Source organism: Trichechus manatus, unplaced genomic scaffold, assembly GCF_000243295.1.
Source record: "Trichechus manatus latirostris isolate Lorelei unplaced genomic scaffold, TriManLat1.0 scaffold00006, whole genome shotgun sequence".
NCBI classification, from domain to species: Eukaryota; Metazoa; Chordata; class Mammalia; order Sirenia; family Trichechidae; genus Trichechus; species Trichechus manatus.
In genome coordinates, this window is record NW_004443942.1 from 12,116,886 (window position 1) to 12,138,404 (window position 21,519).

At 42.7% G+C, this 21,519-nt stretch overlaps 1 protein-coding gene across 4 annotated transcripts in view; it reads left to right on the top strand.

Moving 5' to 3' along the window:
* Positions 1-21,519, top strand: part of NAV2 (neuron navigator 2) — an 852,675-nt gene that overhangs the window by 784,823 nt on the left and 46,333 nt on the right. For 3 of the 4 annotated variants that reach the window (XM_004369713.1, XM_004369711.1, XM_004369712.1), the window contains exons 15-20: positions 1,620-2,087; positions 2,769-2,834; positions 4,167-4,211; positions 6,561-6,721; positions 9,078-9,266; positions 16,951-17,003. In XM_004369713.1, coding sequence (XP_004369770.1) covers positions 1,620-2,087; positions 2,769-2,834; positions 4,167-4,211; positions 6,561-6,721; positions 9,078-9,266; positions 16,951-17,003 — 982 coding nt within the window. The remainder of the gene's footprint in view (positions 1-1,619; positions 2,088-2,768; positions 2,835-4,166; positions 4,212-6,560; positions 6,722-9,077; positions 9,267-16,950; positions 17,004-21,519) is intronic. The other variant, XM_004369714.1, reaches the window with a different exon arrangement.

The window sequence follows — 21,519 nt, forward strand, 5'->3', positions numbered from 1 at the left end:
AAAAAGTGTTTCTGTTTTGTCACTAGACATTGTAGTGAGGATTATTTGTTCACATAATAATTGAGGCTTGTTGGACTGTTTGGTGAGGACAGAGATCAAGCTCACACCACTGAGAGAAGCTGGGTAAAAGGCAAGCTCCCTATTAATGATAAGTACAAGCAGTCACTGGGTTACAAAGGTCCACAAAACCTGTAGTTACAAACCAACCCCATAAAGCTTATTATATTAAAAAATTGAGGTACATAAAATGGTTTGTAATAACAAAATGGCACTACTTTGCAATGCACATCAAAACATTATTATTATTACTGTATTATTATGTTAAAGATGTTTTGGTGTATCTAGAAGTGTTTCTTTAATGATTTTTTATGCATAGAAAGGTACACTATATACTCCATGCTAAGACAAACATAGAAGCCTTGGTTGCATAGTGGTTAAGAGCTACAGCTGCTAACCAAAAGGTTGGCAGTTCGACTCAACCAGGCGCTCCTTGGAAACCCTATGGGGCAGTTCTACTCTGTCCTTTAGGGTCGCTATGAGTTGGAGTTGACTTGATGACAACAGTTTTTTTTTTTTTTAAGACAAACATTTGACTAACTGATGTTAAATACAAACCATACCTAACTGTTCTGACTTACGTACAAATTCAACTTAAAGACAGACTTAGGAACGGAACTCCTTCATAATCTAGGGACTGTCTGTAGTAGCCTGATTACTTTTCAGAGATACCTATTCCATGTGGTCTTTAATGGGTTGAGAATAAAGCCTTTGCGTTATATAAACCCCTTCTGACCTTAAGACAATCCTGTCATTCTACCAGAGAGCCCCTCCCAACAGAAGAGGGAGGTGTTTATGCCATTCCCTATTTCTCTGTATTCTGATGATACATTTTGGGGTATGAGCAGTGGAGCAGTGACATGAAGTGGCATCTCTGTGTGTCTGTCACAGAGAGACACTTCACACCCACCGTGTCTGGTTTAACGTCTTGTGAACCCAGCAAGGTTTTTGTATATATCACTGGATAGTACAAGCTCTCTGTCCCTAAAAGACAAATCTTTCAGGCCGGGCTTTCAAGTAAGGATAAATCTGTAGAGTTACTTTTCCCAGGCCCCATCCAGATCTAGACTGCTGTTCTTGATTCTATGTGTTGTGCTTAGAGATCAAAGAAACAAAATCCCTTTGAGTTGAGCCCTCATAAATTGAGTGCCTGCTTTGTGTCCGGGGTCATGGATACAAAGATGATTAAGACAACTCTTTGTCCTCTAGATGTTCTCAGGGCCAGGGTGGTTTTATAGTCTAATTACAGAAAGTAAGGGAAGCAAGATCTTGGCTAGGTCTACAGAAAATTACTCTCTGTTGCCCCTTGGCTCAAATAGAGCCAGGGCCCCAATGGCAGCCCAGAACTTCAAGTGTCCAGGCCCATTTTATGGCCAACTTTTCCCAATGGAGCACCTTTAGCCATTTCAGTAGGAATGATTGTGTCCCTTCCACAGGGATTCTCACTGTCTCCTCTGCCCCACCCTTCTTTAACAGCTTGGTGCCTCTTGGCACTGGGTGTTCAGCCCGCACGCCTCTTGGCACTGGGTGTTCAACCCGCACAACCCTTTGTCTCTTCACAGACTCTTTGGTGGGAAGCCTACCAAGCAAGTGCCCATCGCCACAGCTGAAAATATGAAAAATTCGGTGGTCATCTCCAATCCTCATGCCACCATGACCCAGCAAGGTAACTTAGACTCCCCCTCAGGCAGTGGCATCCTGAGCAGTGGGAGCAGCAGTCCTCTCTACAGTAAGAATGTGGACATCAACCAGTCTCCTCTAGCCTCCAGCCCCAGCTCAGCCCACTCGGGCCCATCCAACAGCCTCACCTGGGGCACCAACGCCAGCAGCTCCTCGGCAGTTAGCAAGGACGGCCTGGGCTTCCAGTCTGTTAGCAGCCTTCACACCAGCTGTGAGTCCATTGACATCTCACTCAGCAGTGGAGGGGGACTGAGTCACAACTCCTCCACTGGCCTAATCACCTCCTCTAAGGACGACTCTCTGACTCCCTTTGTCAGAACCAACAGTGTGAAGACCACACTGTCGGAAAGGTTGGTGTTGTGCGTTTGGCTGCCCTTGTCTCTCAGAAGGACCTCCTTCCGAAAGTAAAAAAGATTATGTTAGGGATCTCAATTGTTAATTAACCTTTGCCTGTGAGACTTCTCTCTTTCTAATTACTGCTGTGTTTCCTTGGGGAAGCCAGTTTGGGATGGAACTAAGCTTAGCTCTGCTTCCTGTTATCTTTTTCCTTGTGGTTTTTCTCAATGCTCTGAGCTGCTGGAAGTCTCTTGGGAAGATTTAATGCTTCCATTTGAAATGGCATTCAGCCTTTGAAATTCTTGCATTTTATTCCATTTGTTCATCAATGGTTTCTTTCTCCACCACTTGCGATTGCTCAGATTGCTCAAGCAGAGTAGGTGGCCGGCTGCAGCCCTGGAGTGTGTGCTAGGACACTCTTTAGGCAGCTGAGTAGATTAGGTGGTCATCCTGGCAAACACCCTCTTACTGAAGGGCTGCCCGCCGTAGAGATAGGAAATCTAGAAACTAAAAGTGCCCACAGAGCCCCGGATTTACTGCTGTGACGCTGTGTGTTGTGTTTCTCCATGTAGGGAAAAAAGGCAGGGTCAGCACTGGGAATGAGAAAAATGTTCTGATCACTGTATGTAACACTACCTCCCCTTTTTTCCAATCTAATGTACCTTCTCTTGTTTTCTACCTGCCTGGACTTCTAGCCCTCTCTCTTCCCCTGCTGCTAGCCCTAAGTTCTGCAGAAGTACTCTGCCCAGGAAACAGGACAGGTAATGACATTGTAGGCTGGGGACCCTACCGAGCCTTCTTTAGGCTTCTCTGCCCACCTGTGTCAAGCTAGATGTTTTGCGCGAGGCTCTTGGCCTGAGGCTTCTGCTTGTGTGTGGCTCCAGTGTACTCTGTGACACCCAGACATGCCAGTGAGGGTCTGTTCTGCTGTCCGCTCAAGCCCAGGGAGCTGGGGCGGCAGAAGCTCTCACTTGCATCTCAGCCTTCTTGTGGCATGCTCCCACTTCCCAGCTTCCCACCCTTTCCTTTCTCTTCCCCTCCCCCTGCAGTCCCAGAAATGATCTACCACCCACTGTGCAGCTTGGCCCTCACCTTTGCCTGTTCCCCACTCCCCACACAGCTGGCTCTTCTCCCTTTCAAAGTCCTTTGCTGCAGTTTGGCTCATTATGTCTTGCAGGCTGTTGTGTTCTGTGTGCCCATTTCCTGTAATGATAATGAAATAGAATATATGGAGTGTTGAGACTTTGCAAACGAAGAGGCTTGTGTCTGCACCCAGTTCCCCTGTGGGTGGGCCTTCAAGGGTGGATACTAACTTTAAATTTGTGGGGAGCAATAGTTTGGCCAAACATAATAAGCAGACGTTGTTTCATGTTAAAAAAAAAAATTAATATAAAACCTCTTCACCCCATCAACAGCAAAAATTTTGTTTTTGTCAGACTCACAAACCAAGCCTTTAAACTCTTGTTGTTTGGAAATCCAAATGCCTTGACTTTATCAGCCAGCAAGTTGTAACATGCCCCGACTTGGGCCCAAGGCTCAGCTCCTAGCTACGCCCAACAAGGGCTGCAGAAACTGAAAGGGACCTGGAATTCACTTTGCTGCAGATGAATTCCAAATATGCAGACTGCTGGCCTCTTGAAACCCTCCAGCAAGTCCCCTCTCACACTTGAAGTTATTGCCAGTGGCATTTATGGAGCAGGCCAGGGCTCGGGATACAGAGAAACTGGCCATCTCTATCTCCAGGAGGCAGTGGTGGAGGTGCAGAGATGGGTGGCTGAAGGCACAGCTCAGCTTCGAGGTGGGGCATCCCCTGAGGTTTGCTTTAAACTTGTGGAAAAGAAGGAGCAATTGGGGTTGAGCGGCTTGGGGTAAAATATGCACTGATGTCAGCACAGGCCAAGGACTGGGTTTCCTTTGTTTTCCGTGGATGTGTTGCATGCATAGCTGGATGAGGGAGCACTCCTGGTGATGTGGGTGTTGGTACTACTCTCTTTTACCAGATCCCTTCAGCCCCCTCTCCAGCATCTCCCCCTTCCCATTCCCTGCCTCCCCTTGCTTCTCTGAAGTTCATTTTTGTTTTAACTTTCCTACAGTGACCCGCACCTTGATAGGAACACTTTGCCTAAGAAAGGACTCAGGTATCTGTGTTTCCTCCTTGCATCCATGCCATCTGTTGTGGCTTTGGAGCTTGGCTGTGTGACTCTCATGGCTGATGGGGGTCTGGTCTGGGCTGGGGTCCCCACTTTGGCCACCACAGCAGGACCCTTTGGATGAATTTTCCCCTCACTCCCTCCCATTCTCATCTCTCCATTTGTTGGCTTATTTGCTTGAGCAGGGGCTGTGCTTTTTCTGGCTTAATATTGCAAACCATTTCATGAAAAACATCCCTGGGCAGGCCCACAGAGCAATCACTGCTGCTTCTGGGGCCACTGGGTTAATCGCTGATCAGTGCACCACGACCATCCTGTTCATGGGGCTGTCTTCCAAGAGAAAGGACACGACTTACAGCATGTTGATTTGTTCCAAAGGACAGGAGTAAAGGAGAGAAATATTTCCCCCAAATTGGAGAATATTTAACTTTTTTGGCCCATAGAAAATTGCTAAAGACAGATAATTCACACTTGTCTGTATATTCCAATCAAAAATTGGGTCAACTTTCAATGCCCAACAAGACGCATACGATCATTTTTTGGTGAAAATAAAGAAAAGACTACCAGGAAGGAATTTCCTGTAATTCCTAATAAGTAGTAGCTTGGGTTCATTTGTGGTGCTAGTCCTGGTAAAACAAGATGCTGTAAGTCACCATTGCTCACACCATCTGAAACACTTTGCCAATCTGAGGAATTTCAGTTTGCTAACGCCTCCCCCATGATCTTTCTGTCTTGTGGTTGCAGCTGTCATTTCTCCTGCTCTCTAAACACCTTGTTCTTTGTAGCATCAGCTTCACCCTGCCCTAAGCATTAAGTGCTTTTGCATAAAATGGAACTTGGAATGAAATATTTCGTTGCTGTCATGTGTGTCTGTAGTTAGTAACATGTAGCTCTTAAGGCTGAGAGCATTTTGCACAGTAACGTGAGGTAGGTATCAATGCTTCCTTTCAATAGGAGCTCCGAGTAAAGCCAGTTCTAGCAATCTAAGAAGGAAAGTGTTGAAAAACCTCCCAACAGACAGCCTGTGGGAGGGAGTTCAGCACTGTGGACGGAAGGGGGAGTTGGCAAGGCCTTTTGTACTTCACAGTTTACATCATGCCTATTACGGCTACTTGTCAGCAAACATGCTAGATGCTTAAATCATTGATGCCCTGTTGTCCCAAAAGCAAGCTGACTTCTAAATATTAACATTTTGAAATGCTATGTATATTTGTGCAGCAGATTCTATCATGCCAAAATAATGTAGCTCTGGCTTTTTAAAGTTGGTTTTCCAAGAATTCATAATAAGGATATATGACAGACTACTTTCAGGCTTACGTTCCTACTCTCTCTGACTTTCCCTTTTTAGCTCCCTCCCTCCATATACACACATACCCAATAACAACACACCAACAACACTACCGAAGCCTTAGGCTGAAAGAATCCTCCTATTTACACAACCAGTAGTCAGCCCACAGTACCTCTGTTTATAAATCCAAGGGTACCCTGGCCACTTGGGCACTTCAGAAATTCTAGATGTTGCTTGTGGGAATAAAGAAAAGAGCATGGAATTTGGGATTAGACAAATGTGGATTGGAGTCTCAGCTATATGACTTGGGGCAGGATACTCACCTTCCCTAAATGTAAACTGGGAAGAAGAATGCCTGCATTGCTAGGTAGATCTGAGGCTTCAGTGAGAGAATGTCTATGAAGACACCTAGCACATTGTAGACATTCCATCAATCATTACCAAATACATTTCAGAATAAATGAGGAGGGGGGACCACATGACTTCTACAGACCCCCATATGTAAAACCTAACGATTTGGCTTTCCTTTTATGAAGACTTGGCTTGTGCTAGATTGCAGCAACTGCCATAAACATCAGCATTCTCAGACCTTTCCCCTTACAAGGCTGGCTTCTTATACGCTCTGATTCATGGCCATGTTGTGCTGTAGAATGCAGATGCCATGAGTTATCTAATTAAAACCTCCTCAAGCTTTAACAGCAGCGCGCTTTGTTGCTTCAGTACTGTCAGGGTGGGGGCACTGACATGACACCGTCATGAATCAACATGTTACAGATACGCCCAGTGACGGCTGTCCTGAGCATTTACCAATCTTGCTCCCTTTATGTATTTCTCCCAAACTGAAAGGAATTGCAATTTTCCCCAAAGGCGGCCAAGTAGGAGAAAAGATTTTGAGAAACTTCATAAGTTTCAGGGTGTGTAGCGATGTGATTATTTTAAATCATCTCTGGGTATATATTTTCTTTTTATATATTTACCATCAGTTCTGTGGAATTCATTTTCATAAGCGTTGTTCATAGTTAACCCCAGTTTGATTTCTGTCTGTCTAGGTATACTCCCACTTCCCAGCTTCGCACGCAAGAAGATGCAAAAGAGTGGTTCCGGTCCCATTCTGCAGGCGGCCTGCAGGACACTGCTGCCAATTCCCCCTTTTCCTCCGGCTCCAGTGTAACTTCTCCCTCCGGGACAAGATTCAACTTTTCCCAGCTTGGTGAGTAGCCACTTGTCATTAGCTGTGGTGATCAGCTCCATAGGGCAGGGGTTATCTTGTGTTTTGAAGGAGACATGTGGTCATAGACATGTGGTCATAGACATGAGGTCACATCGCTTTCAGTATCTGATCAGCCCTAAACAATGAAGTTTGATTATAGGAGATTGATAGCAAAAGAAATAGAGAGACACACTTCCGCCCACCCCTTGAACTGCTGCCTAGCACCGGTGCACTAAGCGCCTGCCAACCATGCCCACGGGGTGCCCTGGCCTACCTACCTGAGAATGTTCTCAGCTAGCGTCCTGGCCATGTGCACGGAGGCTGAAAAGGCACACAAGTACTACCGGCCCCACCTGACGATACCTGAAATTCCATCAAAGCCTGGAGAACTCAAAACAGAGCTTTGGAGACTAAAAGAGAGACAACACAAACCTCAAATTCCTGAGCAGTAGAAACCTAAAATACAACTATGCCAAGGATTCTGTGAATAATATTGTAAACCTTAAACATATATTTTTTTAAATTTATTGAAAGTCAAACTACTTGCCCTTAAGCACCTAATACAATGTTAACTGCAAGAGGAGGTGCTCAATAGATAAGAACTTATTCATTGAGAATTAACTGTGGCTTGGCCAATGTGTCTTGAAAACTGCCAAAGCTTATATCATCAGCTTCTTGAATGTGGTTTGGAAGATGTTTAGTTTTGAGTATCATGTGAAATTCGGTATTTGCAGTGTCTTCTGCAATTATAATTCTGGTTTATTTCTCTGAATAAGCTTTGACTATAATGATGAATGAGAATCATAAATTAACTATAATAAAAGTGACATTGACAGTGAAAAAGAAATAGAGAAAATAGCAAAGCTTTTGGTACTCTAATCAGTAATTGTCTTTACATGGTTGATCCAGGTAGGATGATAGCATTGAGAAAATGTATTTTTATTTCAGAGGCTTATGGAGAAGTAGGTTTTACAGCATAGCTTGTATTTGGTCATCATCATTGCTGGGGGAAAAATCAGGTTGTGATTGAGCAAGTATCCTTGGAAGTGTGTACTACTGACATATTGCTTTGACTGGCAGAGTGGGGAAGGGAAAAAAGAGTTTGTAACACAGTCCCTGCTGACACATCAATAGAGTCTTTGTAGAGAGACAAAACACAGCCACAGAGACCCATAAAATAGAGTGAAAGAGAACAATCCCAAACTTTCGATGAAAATGTGTGAAAACTGAATATACTCAGATAGTAAATATTACATACAGTTAGAAAAAGAAAAGATCAGTGCTGGCTGGAATTATTGGGGAAGGTTACATGAACAGGAGCATGTTATAGGATGGGAGCTGAGCCTTGGAGGATGGCTAGAGAGGAGAAAATGTCTTTCCCAATCTGGCAGTGCTCTTTAGAGACACTGCTTTTTCTGAATATTGTATATAATAAATTTAGAGTCATTAAGGACAGGTGTGGCTTGTAATCCAATAAGGCTTTTTAAGAAAAAACAAATTGTTTTATTTATAGCGAAGAAGTATGAGCAGGAGAGCTTGAATATGTGTAAGTGAAAATTAATACATAGGGGAAAATAATCCAAAATATACTTAGATATGAAGGGATCGACATAATTAATAATCAAAGAAGACTTGTGATGTATTTTTAGACCACTCTCTGAAGCTATTGATGCTTTGTGCTTCTGTGTGAAAGACACAGTTTGGGTCATCAAATAAAAAGTACATTGTAGGAAAAAATGTAATCATCATGTGTTACATCTTCATTTTTGATTAACTAAATGGGTACCTCTGAAAAATATTGTACATTACTAAAATGGACAGCATTTTAATAAGGCCAGTTTTGGCTCAGGTAGATGTGTCCCCCTTGAGTTGAGAGCTTTTTATACACCATTATTAAATGTTCCCCATCTGAGGCAATGAGACCTGCGTTCATATTGTTCTTTCCCAGCCGTAACTCTTTGAGGCAAGAGATTCTTGTCATGCACAAATGCTTGCCATCTGATCAAAAGCTGGGTTGGACTATTTTAGGCTTTGGCTTTAGAGAGAATTGTTCCAGATGAGTCCAGGGAATAATTAGCTCATGCCTGGAAGGTGACACTGGCTTGTCTGAACATGCCAAGTTGGAAAGCCGAGGCCTAGAGCCTTGCTTTGGAACTGACCCGTCTTTCCTCCCTTATTTTTAGCTCTGAGTTTGTAACTCAAACATTGATGTGACTACCTTTTAGAAAATAGACAGGGAGAGAAATTGGCAGGAATGTATATGGCTAACAATAAGCAGGCTCCACTTTGTGCCCAACCAGAAACTGAACAGAGACATGAAATTTCCAAGCTTTTGATTCCATTCCTTTTATTCCAGCGAGTCCCACTACTGTCACCCAGATGAGCTTGTCCAACCCAACCATGCTGAGGACCCACAGCCTCTCCAATGCCGATGGGCAGTATGACCCATACACTGACAGCCGCTTCCGGAATAGCTCCATGTCCCTGGATGAGAAGAGCAGAACCATGAGCCGCTCTGGCTCATTTCGGGATGGGTTTGAAGAAGGTAAGCAGGAGACTTGCCGTCTCTCAGATTACACAGTGTGGCTGATGGTCACTTCATTGACCTGAGAGCCATCTGTAAGTGTTTCCAATACTCCCACCTACCCTGGAGGTCAGGGCTCAGGGGTACAGGTCTAAGTAACTCTGAATAGTAGAGTCTGACTCTTCATTAATCTTGGAAGATTTTAGGGAAGAAGCTACTGAAAAAACAATGGTGAACCTTAGAGTTGACGAAGTTCTGTTCTAGGCTTCTCTCTCCTGGACTTAGTCCACAGCTTCTTGGTATACACCTGCATCTTACCGTCTTGGCAGAGCAAGTTACTGGAGAGTTCACTTCCCTGTGCTGACACACCTGTATGGCTTTGGGGGGCCTTTGGGGGGCCGTGGGCAGTTAAGACTCTCTGTTTCATTCCAAAATTTTCTGTTTCTTTCCTTGATCACCGTTCTTGAAGTTTGTTGCCTTCAGTTATGCCCTTTTTCTTCTTTGGTTGCTGAATATGAATATTTGGGTTTTATTTTCTGTGTTTTGTTCATTTTAATCAGAGTTGTGGGAGAAAATTCTTTGGGGAACTTTGTCAGCCATCTTCATGGCTCAGTTCATTTCTCTTTCCCTTTGTTCCTTCACCTGAGGTGTGAGTTAGGGGAGGAAGCAGTCAAAATGCTGGGGAGGGACATCACTCCCCACCCTTTTAAAAGCTTCTCAAAGATGGGGCTGATAGGACATCGAAGGCAGTAACTCATTAACTAATAGTTGAGAGTATGGAGTCAGACTGCTGGGTGTGAATTCCAGCTCCACCACTTCTTAAATATATGATGTTGGGCAAGTTTCTTCCCCTCTCTGTGCAGTTTTCCACCAATAAAATGGGAGTGATGATAGTACCTATCTCATGGAATTATAAGAACGAAATGAGACAATGCATATAAATGTTAACACTTTTACAATAATGTTATTACATGTCACAGCCTGTAAACACAGCTTCAGCGTTGGCTTCCTGGCAGCTGGAAGTCCCCAGCCAGAGGATGAGGGAGCCCAGGCTTGAGGGTTACACCTCTAGTTATGCCTTTCTCACCAGTGACAGAACAGAATGTGGGAGAGGGAGTCATGGTTGCTTACCTCTGGTTCTCAGTCCCTGTGAGAGTGGGGATATGTGCCCCACATCCTCCCAATAGGAAAGAACAAACTTGAGATGATTTAGGAAATCCCAAGTCAAGAGGAAGAGAAATGCAAGATGTAGGATTCCGCTTTAGTCCAGTGTTCTTTTTAACAACAGTTGTAAAGACTTTAGTTGCAGAGTGGTTGCCCTGGTTAATCTTCCTGGCAACTTAATACTCTTCACCCTGATTTATGTGTCATTTGCATCCAGTAAGCAGATGCAAGTCTGTAAATCCATATATGGGAACCTACTGGGACAGAGGATTAAGGAGGAGTGGATTCTGAGTTACTGAGAGTGTTTTTGGTAGATTTAAGAGCTAGAAACTAATTATATAAACCCTCAGAGCTGTAATAGTGGAGGATATATTAACCATAAGGTGAAGGAGTAGGCAGTTTGTCTGTAACTTTTTTCTAGTAAGTGTGCTAGCCAAGCATGGCCACGGAACATTTCCTAACCTCCTTGATGACGACTTGCATATGGAGTTTGTCCTGTGCCATATTCATCTTCTCTGTCACATGTATACCTGCCTGAACCATGTTCAGTACTGAAACTTGTCCAAACAAGCACACTTTGCCTCATAAAGGTCCAGGACCATTAGAATATCATCAGATAGCTTTTATTTATCCCATCTGGAATCAAGCTGTCAGGCGGCACAACTGTGGAATATCTTGGATGTCAACGTGACATTGATAAAAAGTGCTTGCCCACAAGCAGCGTCTAGACTTTTGTAAACCTAATGATTCATGATGACGTGGAACTGAAGCACAGAGGCAAAAATCAGATGTGGAGGGAAGAGGTAGGGACTGCTGTTGATACACTGTTAACATGTAGCTTTACATTTTCACCTTCTAGGAGATTTGGCTTTAGATTGATTTTGTTTCTTCCAAGGATATTATGTTAAAAAACAAAGCAGGGCTTGTTTAATTTGGTGTTTTTAATTCCACTGGGTGAAGACAGACTTTTTTCTTTTGAATCTATAAAGCCCCAGTTTATAGTTGGGGAAAAACATTCACATCTCATGTTTGGACCAAAGATCCTTGCTGTCAAGTCCAATTCTGACGCATAGAGACCCTACAGGACAGAATAGAACTGCCGCAAAGGGTTTCCAAGGTGGTAATCTTTACAGAAGCAGACTGCTACATCTTAGAACCTACATGTAATAGTCAATTAGGTACATTATATGCCATAAAGCAGGAAAGAAATTTAGGAGGAATTAGCACAAGTAGTTGTGTGAGGTTTCTGTCTGATTTAATTAGCACTTTCCATTCTGAAGGAAGTGGGAATCATAAATATGTAGATCAGATACAGGCATGGCCCAGATGCAACCTTTCAAAGTTATTTCAGGTAAATTGATTTTCACCAAATGCACTATGCAATCTTAAAGTCAACTTTAATAGCATACATTTAGGGAAATGCCTAACGCATATTTAAAATGGATACTTTTGGAGGGGGAAAAAATTCAGTGACTTCGTCGTCTTCATAAAGAGCTAGTACAATCTAGAATGCAGAAACTGCCACCCCTTGGTTTATATGGAACCCACAGGAGCAAAGCTACTTATTAATAAAGAAATCTGATATCAAAGCTCACTTGTGTTTCTAACCCTTGAGTTACAGATGTGATTGAAATCCTAGCACCTCGACCTTGGGTAAGGGGCTTGACCCTGCTCAGCCTCAGCCTCCAATTCACTAAAATGTGGAAAATCATTGTACTCATTTCAGAAGATTGAAGTGAAGGTTAAGTGAGATAAATTCTGGAAAGCATTTAGCAAAATAACTTTGAAAGGAGCTCAATCCTTTTGAGGCAAGTTATTTCATTCTGTCTAGTGATTTCACCCCTATCAGGTATAGGGAGGTTAATTGCATGACATGCTTTAGCTGTTTGGCCTTGGAACTTCCATCTGCATTTTGTTGTCCAAAAGTACCCAAGCCACATAACCCAGGCTGTGACTTGGCACATTTCATATGAAGGAGGGCCAGCTGCAGTGGTTCAGGCAGGCCACATTCAGTTTTGGGGTGACTCTGGAAATCAGGGAATCCGTTTGTTTGGACCACAGCCTTCCTGTTGGTATTTACTGAGTGGAGTTAATTACAGAGAAAGCCTGCCAGATGTGCTTGCCTCAGCCTGAGGCACCAAGCTTGTACTGAGATGCTGCTGGAGGCAGTGTCAATAAGTCTATGTTTACGAGATGGAGAAAAAACTTCATACAGTGCAGGCCTCTGGAAATGGCCTCTGCCAGGGCATTCGTACAAGTGTGATTGAAGGGTGGCTACATTACCCACATCTCTCCCCCAACTTGGCCTCCAAAATAATCTCCCACCTAGTAATTTGTGTCATAGGGAGTTGTCTATAACTCACCTCTTTGGAACATTAGGCCACAAGGTTAGGGCATGAGAGGTCACTGTTAATGTGTGGATATATTAGCACCAAAAGCCATTATGGACCATTAACACCTTCAACTGGGTTTTTTGTACGGCATGGGTCAGATGAGTCATGGAGGGAGGAGGAATGGAGGAAAAAAGTCTAGAACTCAGGGCATTGCTAAGGAGGGTGGATGTAAATGATGGTGTAGGGATAGCCTCAGAGCAACAGTTACCTGCTAAGAGACAAGAGAGCTGGAATGGCAAGCCGAGAGCTAACTGGGCTCAGAGGAGGTAGGAAGCCCATCCAGGTGGTGGTCAGGGAAATGAAGAAGGGCTCCAGGGAGAAGACATCTTTTGAGCCAGTCCTAGAGATTTTGACAGGCAAAAGTTAGAAGCATCCTAAACAAAAGGAACTGCGTGGACAACAACTCTGAGGCAGGAAAGTTCTGTGCAGAGCATGCCTGGGAGAGAAATGTGGAAGACTTTACCCTTCTGTGCAGAAGACAGGCGGTGGGATAGGAACGTATGAAAGAAGATTGGGAGGTCCGGGAAGTTGTGTTGAAAAGATAGTGTGGAGGCACATGAGTGTGAGGCCGAGCTGCTCATCTTGTTGGCATGCAGCTTCTGCTATGATCCAAGTTGAGTGTACTTCTTGGGTGGTAAGTGAATGCCATTTAGTACATGTGAAAAGTTATTCCTGAGCCGCCTACTTTCAGACTTGCAAGTTATAGAGTGGTGTGGAGGGAGAGGCTTTCCACTGGTGGTCAGGAAAGCTGTGCCCAATATAAAAGGTACTTGATGTCTCTATGGAAATATTTCTTTTTCTTAAGAGTTTTTTTTAATTGTACTTTATATGAAAGTTTATAGAGCAAACTAGTTTCTCATTAAACAATTAATACACATATTGCTTTGTGACATTGGTGCCAACCCCACGACCTGTCAACACTGTCCATTTCTTGACCTTGGGTTCCCCATTACCAGCTTTCCTGACCCCTCCTACCTTCTCGTCCTTGCCCGTGGACTGGTGTGCTCTTTTAATCTCATTTTGTTTTATGGGCCTGTCTAATCTTTGGCTGAAGGGTGAACCTCAGGAGTGACTTCATTACTGAGCTAAAAGGGTGTCCAGGGGCCATATTCTCAGAGTTTCTCCAGTCTCTGTCAGTCCAGTAAGTCTGGTCTTTTTTTTTTTTTTTTTTTTTGTGAGTTAGAATTTTGTTCTGTCTGGTACCTTCTATTGTGATCCGTGTCAAAGCAGTCAGTGGTGATAGCTAGGCACCATCTAGTTGTGCTAGACTCAGTCTGATGGAGGCTGTGGTACTCGTGATCCATTAGTCCTTTGGACTAATCTTTCCATTGTGTCTTTGGTTTTCTTAATTCTCCCTTGCTCCAGACAGGTGAGACCAGTGGAGTATCTTAGATGGCTACTCACGAACTTTTAAGACTCTAGACACTACTCACCACAGTAGAATGTAGAACATTTTCTTTATAAACTGTGTTATGCCAGTTGAGCTAGATGTTCCCCGAGACCATGGTCCCCACAGCTCTCAACCCAGGAGTTCAGGCCCTCAGGGAGTTTGAATGTGTCTGTGGAGCTTCCATGACCTTGCCTTGGACAAGTTGTGCTGGCTTCCCCAGTATTGTGTACTGTCTTACCCTTCACCATTTATCTATTGTCTATTTAGTGTTTTTCCCTCCTCACCCCTCCCCTCCCTCATAACCATCAAAGATTCTTTTTGTGTGTAAACCTTTTAATGGGTTTTTATAGTAGTGGTCTCATGCAATATTTGTCCTTTTGTGATTGACTTAGTTCACTCAGCATAGTGCCCTCCAGATTCATCCATGTTGTGAGATGCTTCGAAGATTCATCATTGTTCTTTATCATTGCAGAGTATTCCATTGTATATATGTACCATAGTTTATCCATTCATCTGTTGATGGGCACCTAGGTTGTTTCCATATTTTTGCCATTGTGAACAATGCTGCAGTGAACATGGGTGTACATATGTCTATTTGTGTGACAGCTCTTATTTCTCTAGGATATATTCCTAGGAGTGGGATTGCTGGATCGTACAGTATTTCTATTTCTAGCTTTTTGAGGAAGTGCCATATCATTTTCCAAAATGGTAGTACCATTTTGCATTCCCACCAGCAATGCATAAGAGTTCCAATCTCCGCGCAGTCTCTCCAGCATTTGTTATTTTCTATGTTTTTCATTCGTGCCAGTAATGTTGGGGTGAGATGATATCTCATTGTAGTTTTGATTTGTATTTCTCTAATGGCTAGTGATTGCGAGCATTTCCTCATGTGTCTGTTAGCCGCTTAAATGTCTTCGTTTGTTGAGTGTCTGTTCATATCTTTTGTCATTTTTTAATTAGATAATTTGTCTATAGAGGTGTTGGGTTTTTCTGTAGATTTTAGAGATTAGACCTTTGTCGGATTTGTCATAGCCAAAAAATTTTTCTCAGTGTGTAGTTCTCTTTTTACTATCTTGGTAAAGTCTTTTGATGAGCATAAGTGTTTTATTTTTAGAAAATCCCAGTTATCTAGCTTATCTGCTGGTGTTTGTGTATTGTTAGTTATGGTTTGCCATATATTAGAGCCTCTAGCGTTGACCCTATTGTTTCTTCTATGATCTTTATAGTTTTTGATTTTATGTTTAGGTCTTTGATCCATTTTGAATTAGTTTTTGTATATGGTGTGAGGTATGGGTCCTGTTTCATTTTTTTGCATATGGGCGTCCACTTTTGCCAGCACCATTTGTTAAAAAGATTGTCTTTTCCCCATTTGATGGACTTTGGGCCTTTGTTGAAGATCAGGTGACCATAGGTGGATGGATTTACATCTGGGTTCTCATTTCTGTTCCTTTGGTCCATGTGTCTGTCGTTGTACCAGTACCAGGCTGTTTGGACTACCATAGCTGTATAGTAGGTTCTGAGGTCAGGTAGTACGAGTCCTCCTACTTTCTTCTTCAATAGTACTTTACTTATCCGGTGCTTCTTCCCTTTCCATATAAAGTTAGTGATTAGTTTTTCCATCTCTTTAAAGAATGCCATTGGTATTTGGATTGGGATTGCATTGCATTTGTAGATTGCTTTGGATAGAATTGACATTTTCACAATGTTGAGTCTACCTATCTATGAGCATGGTATGCTTTTCCATTTATGTAGTTCTCTTTTGATTTCTTGCAGTAGTGTTTTGTAGTTTTCTTTGTACACGTCTTTTACATCCCTGGTTAGATTTATTCCTAAGTATTTTATTTTTTCTAGGGGCTTTTATAAATGATATTGTTTTTCTATGGGAACGTATTTGTCTTCAAACAAATTGCCAATAGATTACAAAGAAAATGTCATTGAAGAACCTGGATTCCACACAGAGAAGGCAGCCAGAATACTCTGTCCTGGGAAAGATCATTCTTTAAAATTACATGAGAACAAATAGTAAAATATCACCACTGGCTGGGGGCAGGAGGGCGTGCTGAAGGGGATGCTGAGAATAACTCTGAATCCAAATGTGTAAGTCACAAACAGAAAAGAGGACACCACTTTCTTGTCACTTTGTAGACATAATGGAATCAAATGAAGAATCTATTTTAGTGAATGTGGTTTCTAAACTAATGTTCTGCTACATGGTTGTCTAGAAAGAAGTTACTGTGGCTAATGTAGCCTCTTATGTTCAAAATAGTCAGCTCATTTTTTTCTCCACATACAAGTAACAGATGCTAGTAGGGTATAAAATATATATGCAGCACAGTCTCAACCCTAAAAGAATATATTGTTTAAAAGACTGGAATAAAATATGCTGAAACAGTAACAGGTTGCCTCTGGGTAATGGAATTATGAGTCATGCAGGTTATGGTGGTGAGTGTGCTTTTTAACACTTCTCTGTAATCGAAAATTTTTATTCAGTGATCACGTATTATTTTGATAGTCAAGAAAAAAGTGTTTAGAAGGTTATAGGAAAAAAATATGATAATAGGAAAGTGACTCCCTTAGCAAACTTTTCCTTATTTGGCACTGATCTGTCATCAAACAGGAAGGGTTGAATCAAGGCGAGATTAAGTTGTTCCGTGTTAAGGTCTCAGCCTGGTAGTGTCCTATCATGCTGATTTCCTCCTCCTCTTTCTGGCTTCGTATAGCAGCTAGCTGTGCAATTCACCTTTTCTTCTTTTTATAGTTCATGGATCCTCACTCTCCTTGGTTTCCAGCACATCATCAATTTATTCTACAGTGAGTATAAAGAAATGTCATTTGGCTGGGGTTCCTTTATCAAGCGTCTCAAGAATCAGATATAGGCATTTCTCTTATAGAGAACATTTCCGTTATAAGGGGATCAGTTAACTAGAGAAGAAGATTTGAACTTCACAGACAGCTATTGATTATAATGTGCCTACTAATAAATTAAAAACTGGCTGCTTTGTTTAAGCAGCTTTGCTCATTGGGTGATGACTGGTTGGAATGTGTGAGAAGACTTGGCCGCCTGCTGGTAGATTTGGAAAAAAAAGGCCTTGAGCAACTTTTTAATCCTTTGTGTGCCTCAGTTTCATTATCTGTAAAGTAGAAAGAATAGCAGTCTTTACCGTATAGGCAAGGAGCCCTGGTGGCACAGTGGTTAATTGCTCAGCTGCTAGCCGAAAAGATTGGCGGTTCGAACCTAGCAGCCGCTGCACGGGAGGAAGATGTGGCAGTCTGCTTCCATAAAGATTACAGCCTTAGAAACCTATGGGGCAGTTCTACTCTGTCCTGTAGGGTCCCTATGAGTCAGAATCGACTCGATGGCAATGGGTACCTTATAGAGTTGTAATGAGGATTAAATGTTATAAGGATTACATTTGACTACAGTATAAACTCCTTGATGAGAAAGACTTCTTTCTGTTTTTATTCCTAGTGTCTAGAACAGTGCCTAGCACATAGTAGATGTTCAGAAAAATTAGTTTAAATGAAATTATACATCTAAAGCACCAAGTAAGTACTCAGTAAGTGTTAGTAGCTGTCATCAATGAGAGGATTATTAAACAAAAGCCAAATATAATCAAGTGTAGTACTGGATTTGTTTAGTCTTACTTAGTTTTTATAGCTATACACTTATAAATACTTATCTCAAAAACTTTAGATCTAGAATACCTACAGGAAAAAAAGCATGTTGTTATTGTGAATCACAAATTCTTTAGCCTTAATTCTATGGAAACAAGGTGTTTTAATAATTCCTTTTTTAAAAAAAAATAATACCATGTTTCTGGGCTATATGAAAGGACAAACTGTACATAGTCCCTTGCAGGTAAGAGGACATCCCAGAAGCAAGTTAAAGAGAACAAGTTCTGATTGTTCTTTCTTAGACCTATAGCAAGCAAACAGACTTCAGTGATTGCTGACATGGTCTGATTCAAAGGTTCTAGAAACACTCTCTTACACTCCTTCCCATCCTGCCCCTCCAACTCCAAAATACCTCTTTCCTTAGCTGGACATCTTGTCTGGCTTTCATTTTAAAGGCCTTCTATATAATATCCTTGGGAAGGGGTTATTTAAGCTATTGTCTGTTAAGAAAGTGTAGAGATGGCTCTCCAGCTGTCAGCCAGTGGATAAGCTAAGTTCTTCTAGAAAGAAACTCTGGAATGTGGGTACCAGGAATGGTACTTCCAAAACTAAATTCATTTATTCAATATTATTTACTGGCGCCATGTGTAGTCCAGGCTCTAGGCTAAGAGCTGAAGATACGGTTTAGGTAGAGAAAAGAGCTGCTGCAAGAGGAAGCTGAAGGCGCCACGGGCACCTAGAGATGTGGAGCTTTGCAGTTTCGTGGGGTCGATGCAGAACAGCCACAGCAGACACTTCAGTGCCCGAGCCCCATGTTTTCCTAGTGGCATTCCCGGGGTTTCCTCTCAACACAGAGAGAACCCTTTTCAAAAGGGTGAAAAATGGGAGGCTGGCCTGCATCAGCCAGCCTTGGAGAGAAAGAGCATGAGTGTCTCCATCTGTAAGTATTCAGATATAAGAAACCATCGTGTACAATTCCTGGGCACCCCCTCATGCTAGCCACTGGAAGGTCGTGCAGTGAAAGGCTTCTACTCCAGTAGCTGTTGTTCTGGGTGTGTGGACATGAAGCTGGTGTTTGCATGAAATTTGAAATTGTCCTTTCTGAGTTGATATAAATCCACAAATTACCAAAAACCTAATAGTAATAATTTTTAATTCCATGTTCATCTGGATAGCAACAGACCTGAAGTCTAATCTTAGATTTTTCTGACTGTATGATTTTGGACAAATCACCTCATTATTCTGGGTGTTTCTCAGTTTCACTCCCTGTGTCAGGGACTTTGAGATCCCTAAACCCCTGATGCCTCAGAAGTCACAGAGTCAGAGGTTCCCTTTCACAGTCCTTACATTTGCCTTCTCTAAGGACATAGGTCCCTTTTGCAGAATTTTTAAAATAGTCTAACATTTGAATATTTTCATACTAGGAGGGGTCTGCTAATTCCAAGGAAAACTGCAAGTCTGGCTAGACTGACATCACCAAGAACTGATTTGTGGTCCCTTATCTGTTATTAGCAACTTGATGAAATTCTGAAACAAATGCTCAGGTGCCTTTGTAAATGTTAAGATAAACAGTACAGTTCTATTCTGATGTCTAAAAGGAGGCTCTTTCGAGTATCTTAAGTTGCCATAGGCCCAGACCAAAGAGCCTGTTTAACAGCTGAGAGTTTTAAATCTTCTTACTGGATAACAATAAGTTCTTTTCCTAAAAATTCTATGCTGTATTGTTAGTTGCCATTGAGACGATTCCGACCCATTGCTTTCCCATGTGTACAAAGTAAAACTGCTCCGTAGGGTTTTTAAGGCTGTGACCTTTCAGAAGCACATCGTCAAGCCTGTCTTCCAAGGTGCCTTTGGGTGGGTTTGAACCACCAACCTTTCACTTTCAGCTGGTAGTCGAGCTCTTAACCATTATGCCACCCAGGAACTCCTAAAAACCCTACAATTCTTGGATATTCAAGAATGCTCCTTCTGCCTGAAATTTGCCTGTAATTTTAATTACAAATGAAAGAAAAGGCAACATGATGTTAAACTGTCATGGAGAAGTCATGGCCAGCCCTTGGAGTCAAGAAAATCTAAGAGGCCACATCTGGCATCAGATTTGCTTTCTTGGTTGGTAGGGAGGCGCAGTTGAGTTCCCAGGAGAGCTGCTGAATGGTAGTTCAGTCACTTCACGTGGGGCTTCCCACATGTACAGAAGAGCAGCAACACCTGGGGGCAAGATGCAAAACACCTGGTTTCTCCAAGCTGTTGTTGAGAATGAGCGCCCAACCCAAGAGACAGGAGAATATCTATCCCAATCTTCTGGAAAGGTTTGATGAGATGTCCAGCTGTGTGAGCTTAGGCTGGATAGTGACAGACAGTGGCAGCAGCTTGGGGAAGGACTGTTAAAGCCTGTTAATAGAGATGTTTAGAAGCAGGACTGGTCCTGTGTGGATGGTTCAGCCTGCTAATAGGCCTCCACCGTCTTCCCAAATGTTAGATAGCTGTGACACTCTGTCAGTTTGTTTCCTGTGGATCAGACTCAGAAGTCAGGGGCTTTATTTCTAGAAAGCCTCCATGAAAATGTGGCTATCATAAAAGAGCAGAAGAATACGCTGGTTAAGCTCATAGGGTCTGGAGCCAGACTGCCTTGGATCCAATCCCAGCTCCACCACTTACCAGCTATGACCATGTGATTTAACCTCTTTGTACCTTTGTTTCATCTGCAAAACAGAGAGCAATCATATTACTACCTACTCAGAAGGTTATTTCGAGGATTAAATGAATATTGAGTGCAAAGTACTTGCAATAATCTCTGGCACATGGTAAGCACTCAGTAAATGCTAGTTATATAAGCAACATGAGGTCAAGAACTCGGTCTTGCTCACAGCCGTATCCTGGGTTCTTAAAACAATGCCTGGCACGTAGTAGGAAATCAGTAAATATTTGACAGGCAGATGGATGAATGTACTGAAAAAGATGGATGAATATTATCTGGGAGGGAAAAGTGAACCCTGAGGATATCTGTCCTAATCTTCTTCTGAAAACATTTGATGAGCTTGTCTAGCTGTGTGAGCTTAGGCTAGATACCTACCCTCTCTGAGCCTCAGAAAGAATACAAACAACTTACTTTACGGGGTTACTGCAAGGGTTAAATTATTTGGCCCCGGTGTTCTTAAAAATTACTATTATTAGGAGCCAGCCTGGAAGGAGGAGGGAGCTCTTGGGCAGGATTAAGAGTGAGGGCAGTGGGGAAAAGGGGGTGAAGGGGGAGGTCAGTCAGGAAGCAGCCACCCAGCCAATGGGTGTGGGGTCTGTGGGGTCTAATTAATCATACCCCTCTGCATTTGAACTAATGGAGAAGTAGGCACTAGAGCCAGGTGCTGATTTTTAAAAAACAATGGTTTTATCATTAGTAAAATTGGATTAGGACACACAGCAAGGCCCCAAGGACAAAATAGGATCCTTACTGATTTGCACTCACCTACCTGGTTTCCAAGTTGCTCTTCCACCCTGAAGTGCAGGTGGTGGAATGTTGAGAAGGGCAGGAACACTTCCAACATTTCCAGGAAGGAGAGATGGGTTCCTCTTTTATGGGCCCCAGTGGGAACCCAAGGAGAGGGAAAGAACAGTTCCCTCTGCAGCAGGTTTTCCCCCACCCACGCAGGTTTCCCCTATGGGAGAACAGAGGGAGTCTGTAGTCTCAGGCTGGCACGTGCCTGTGTCATCACAG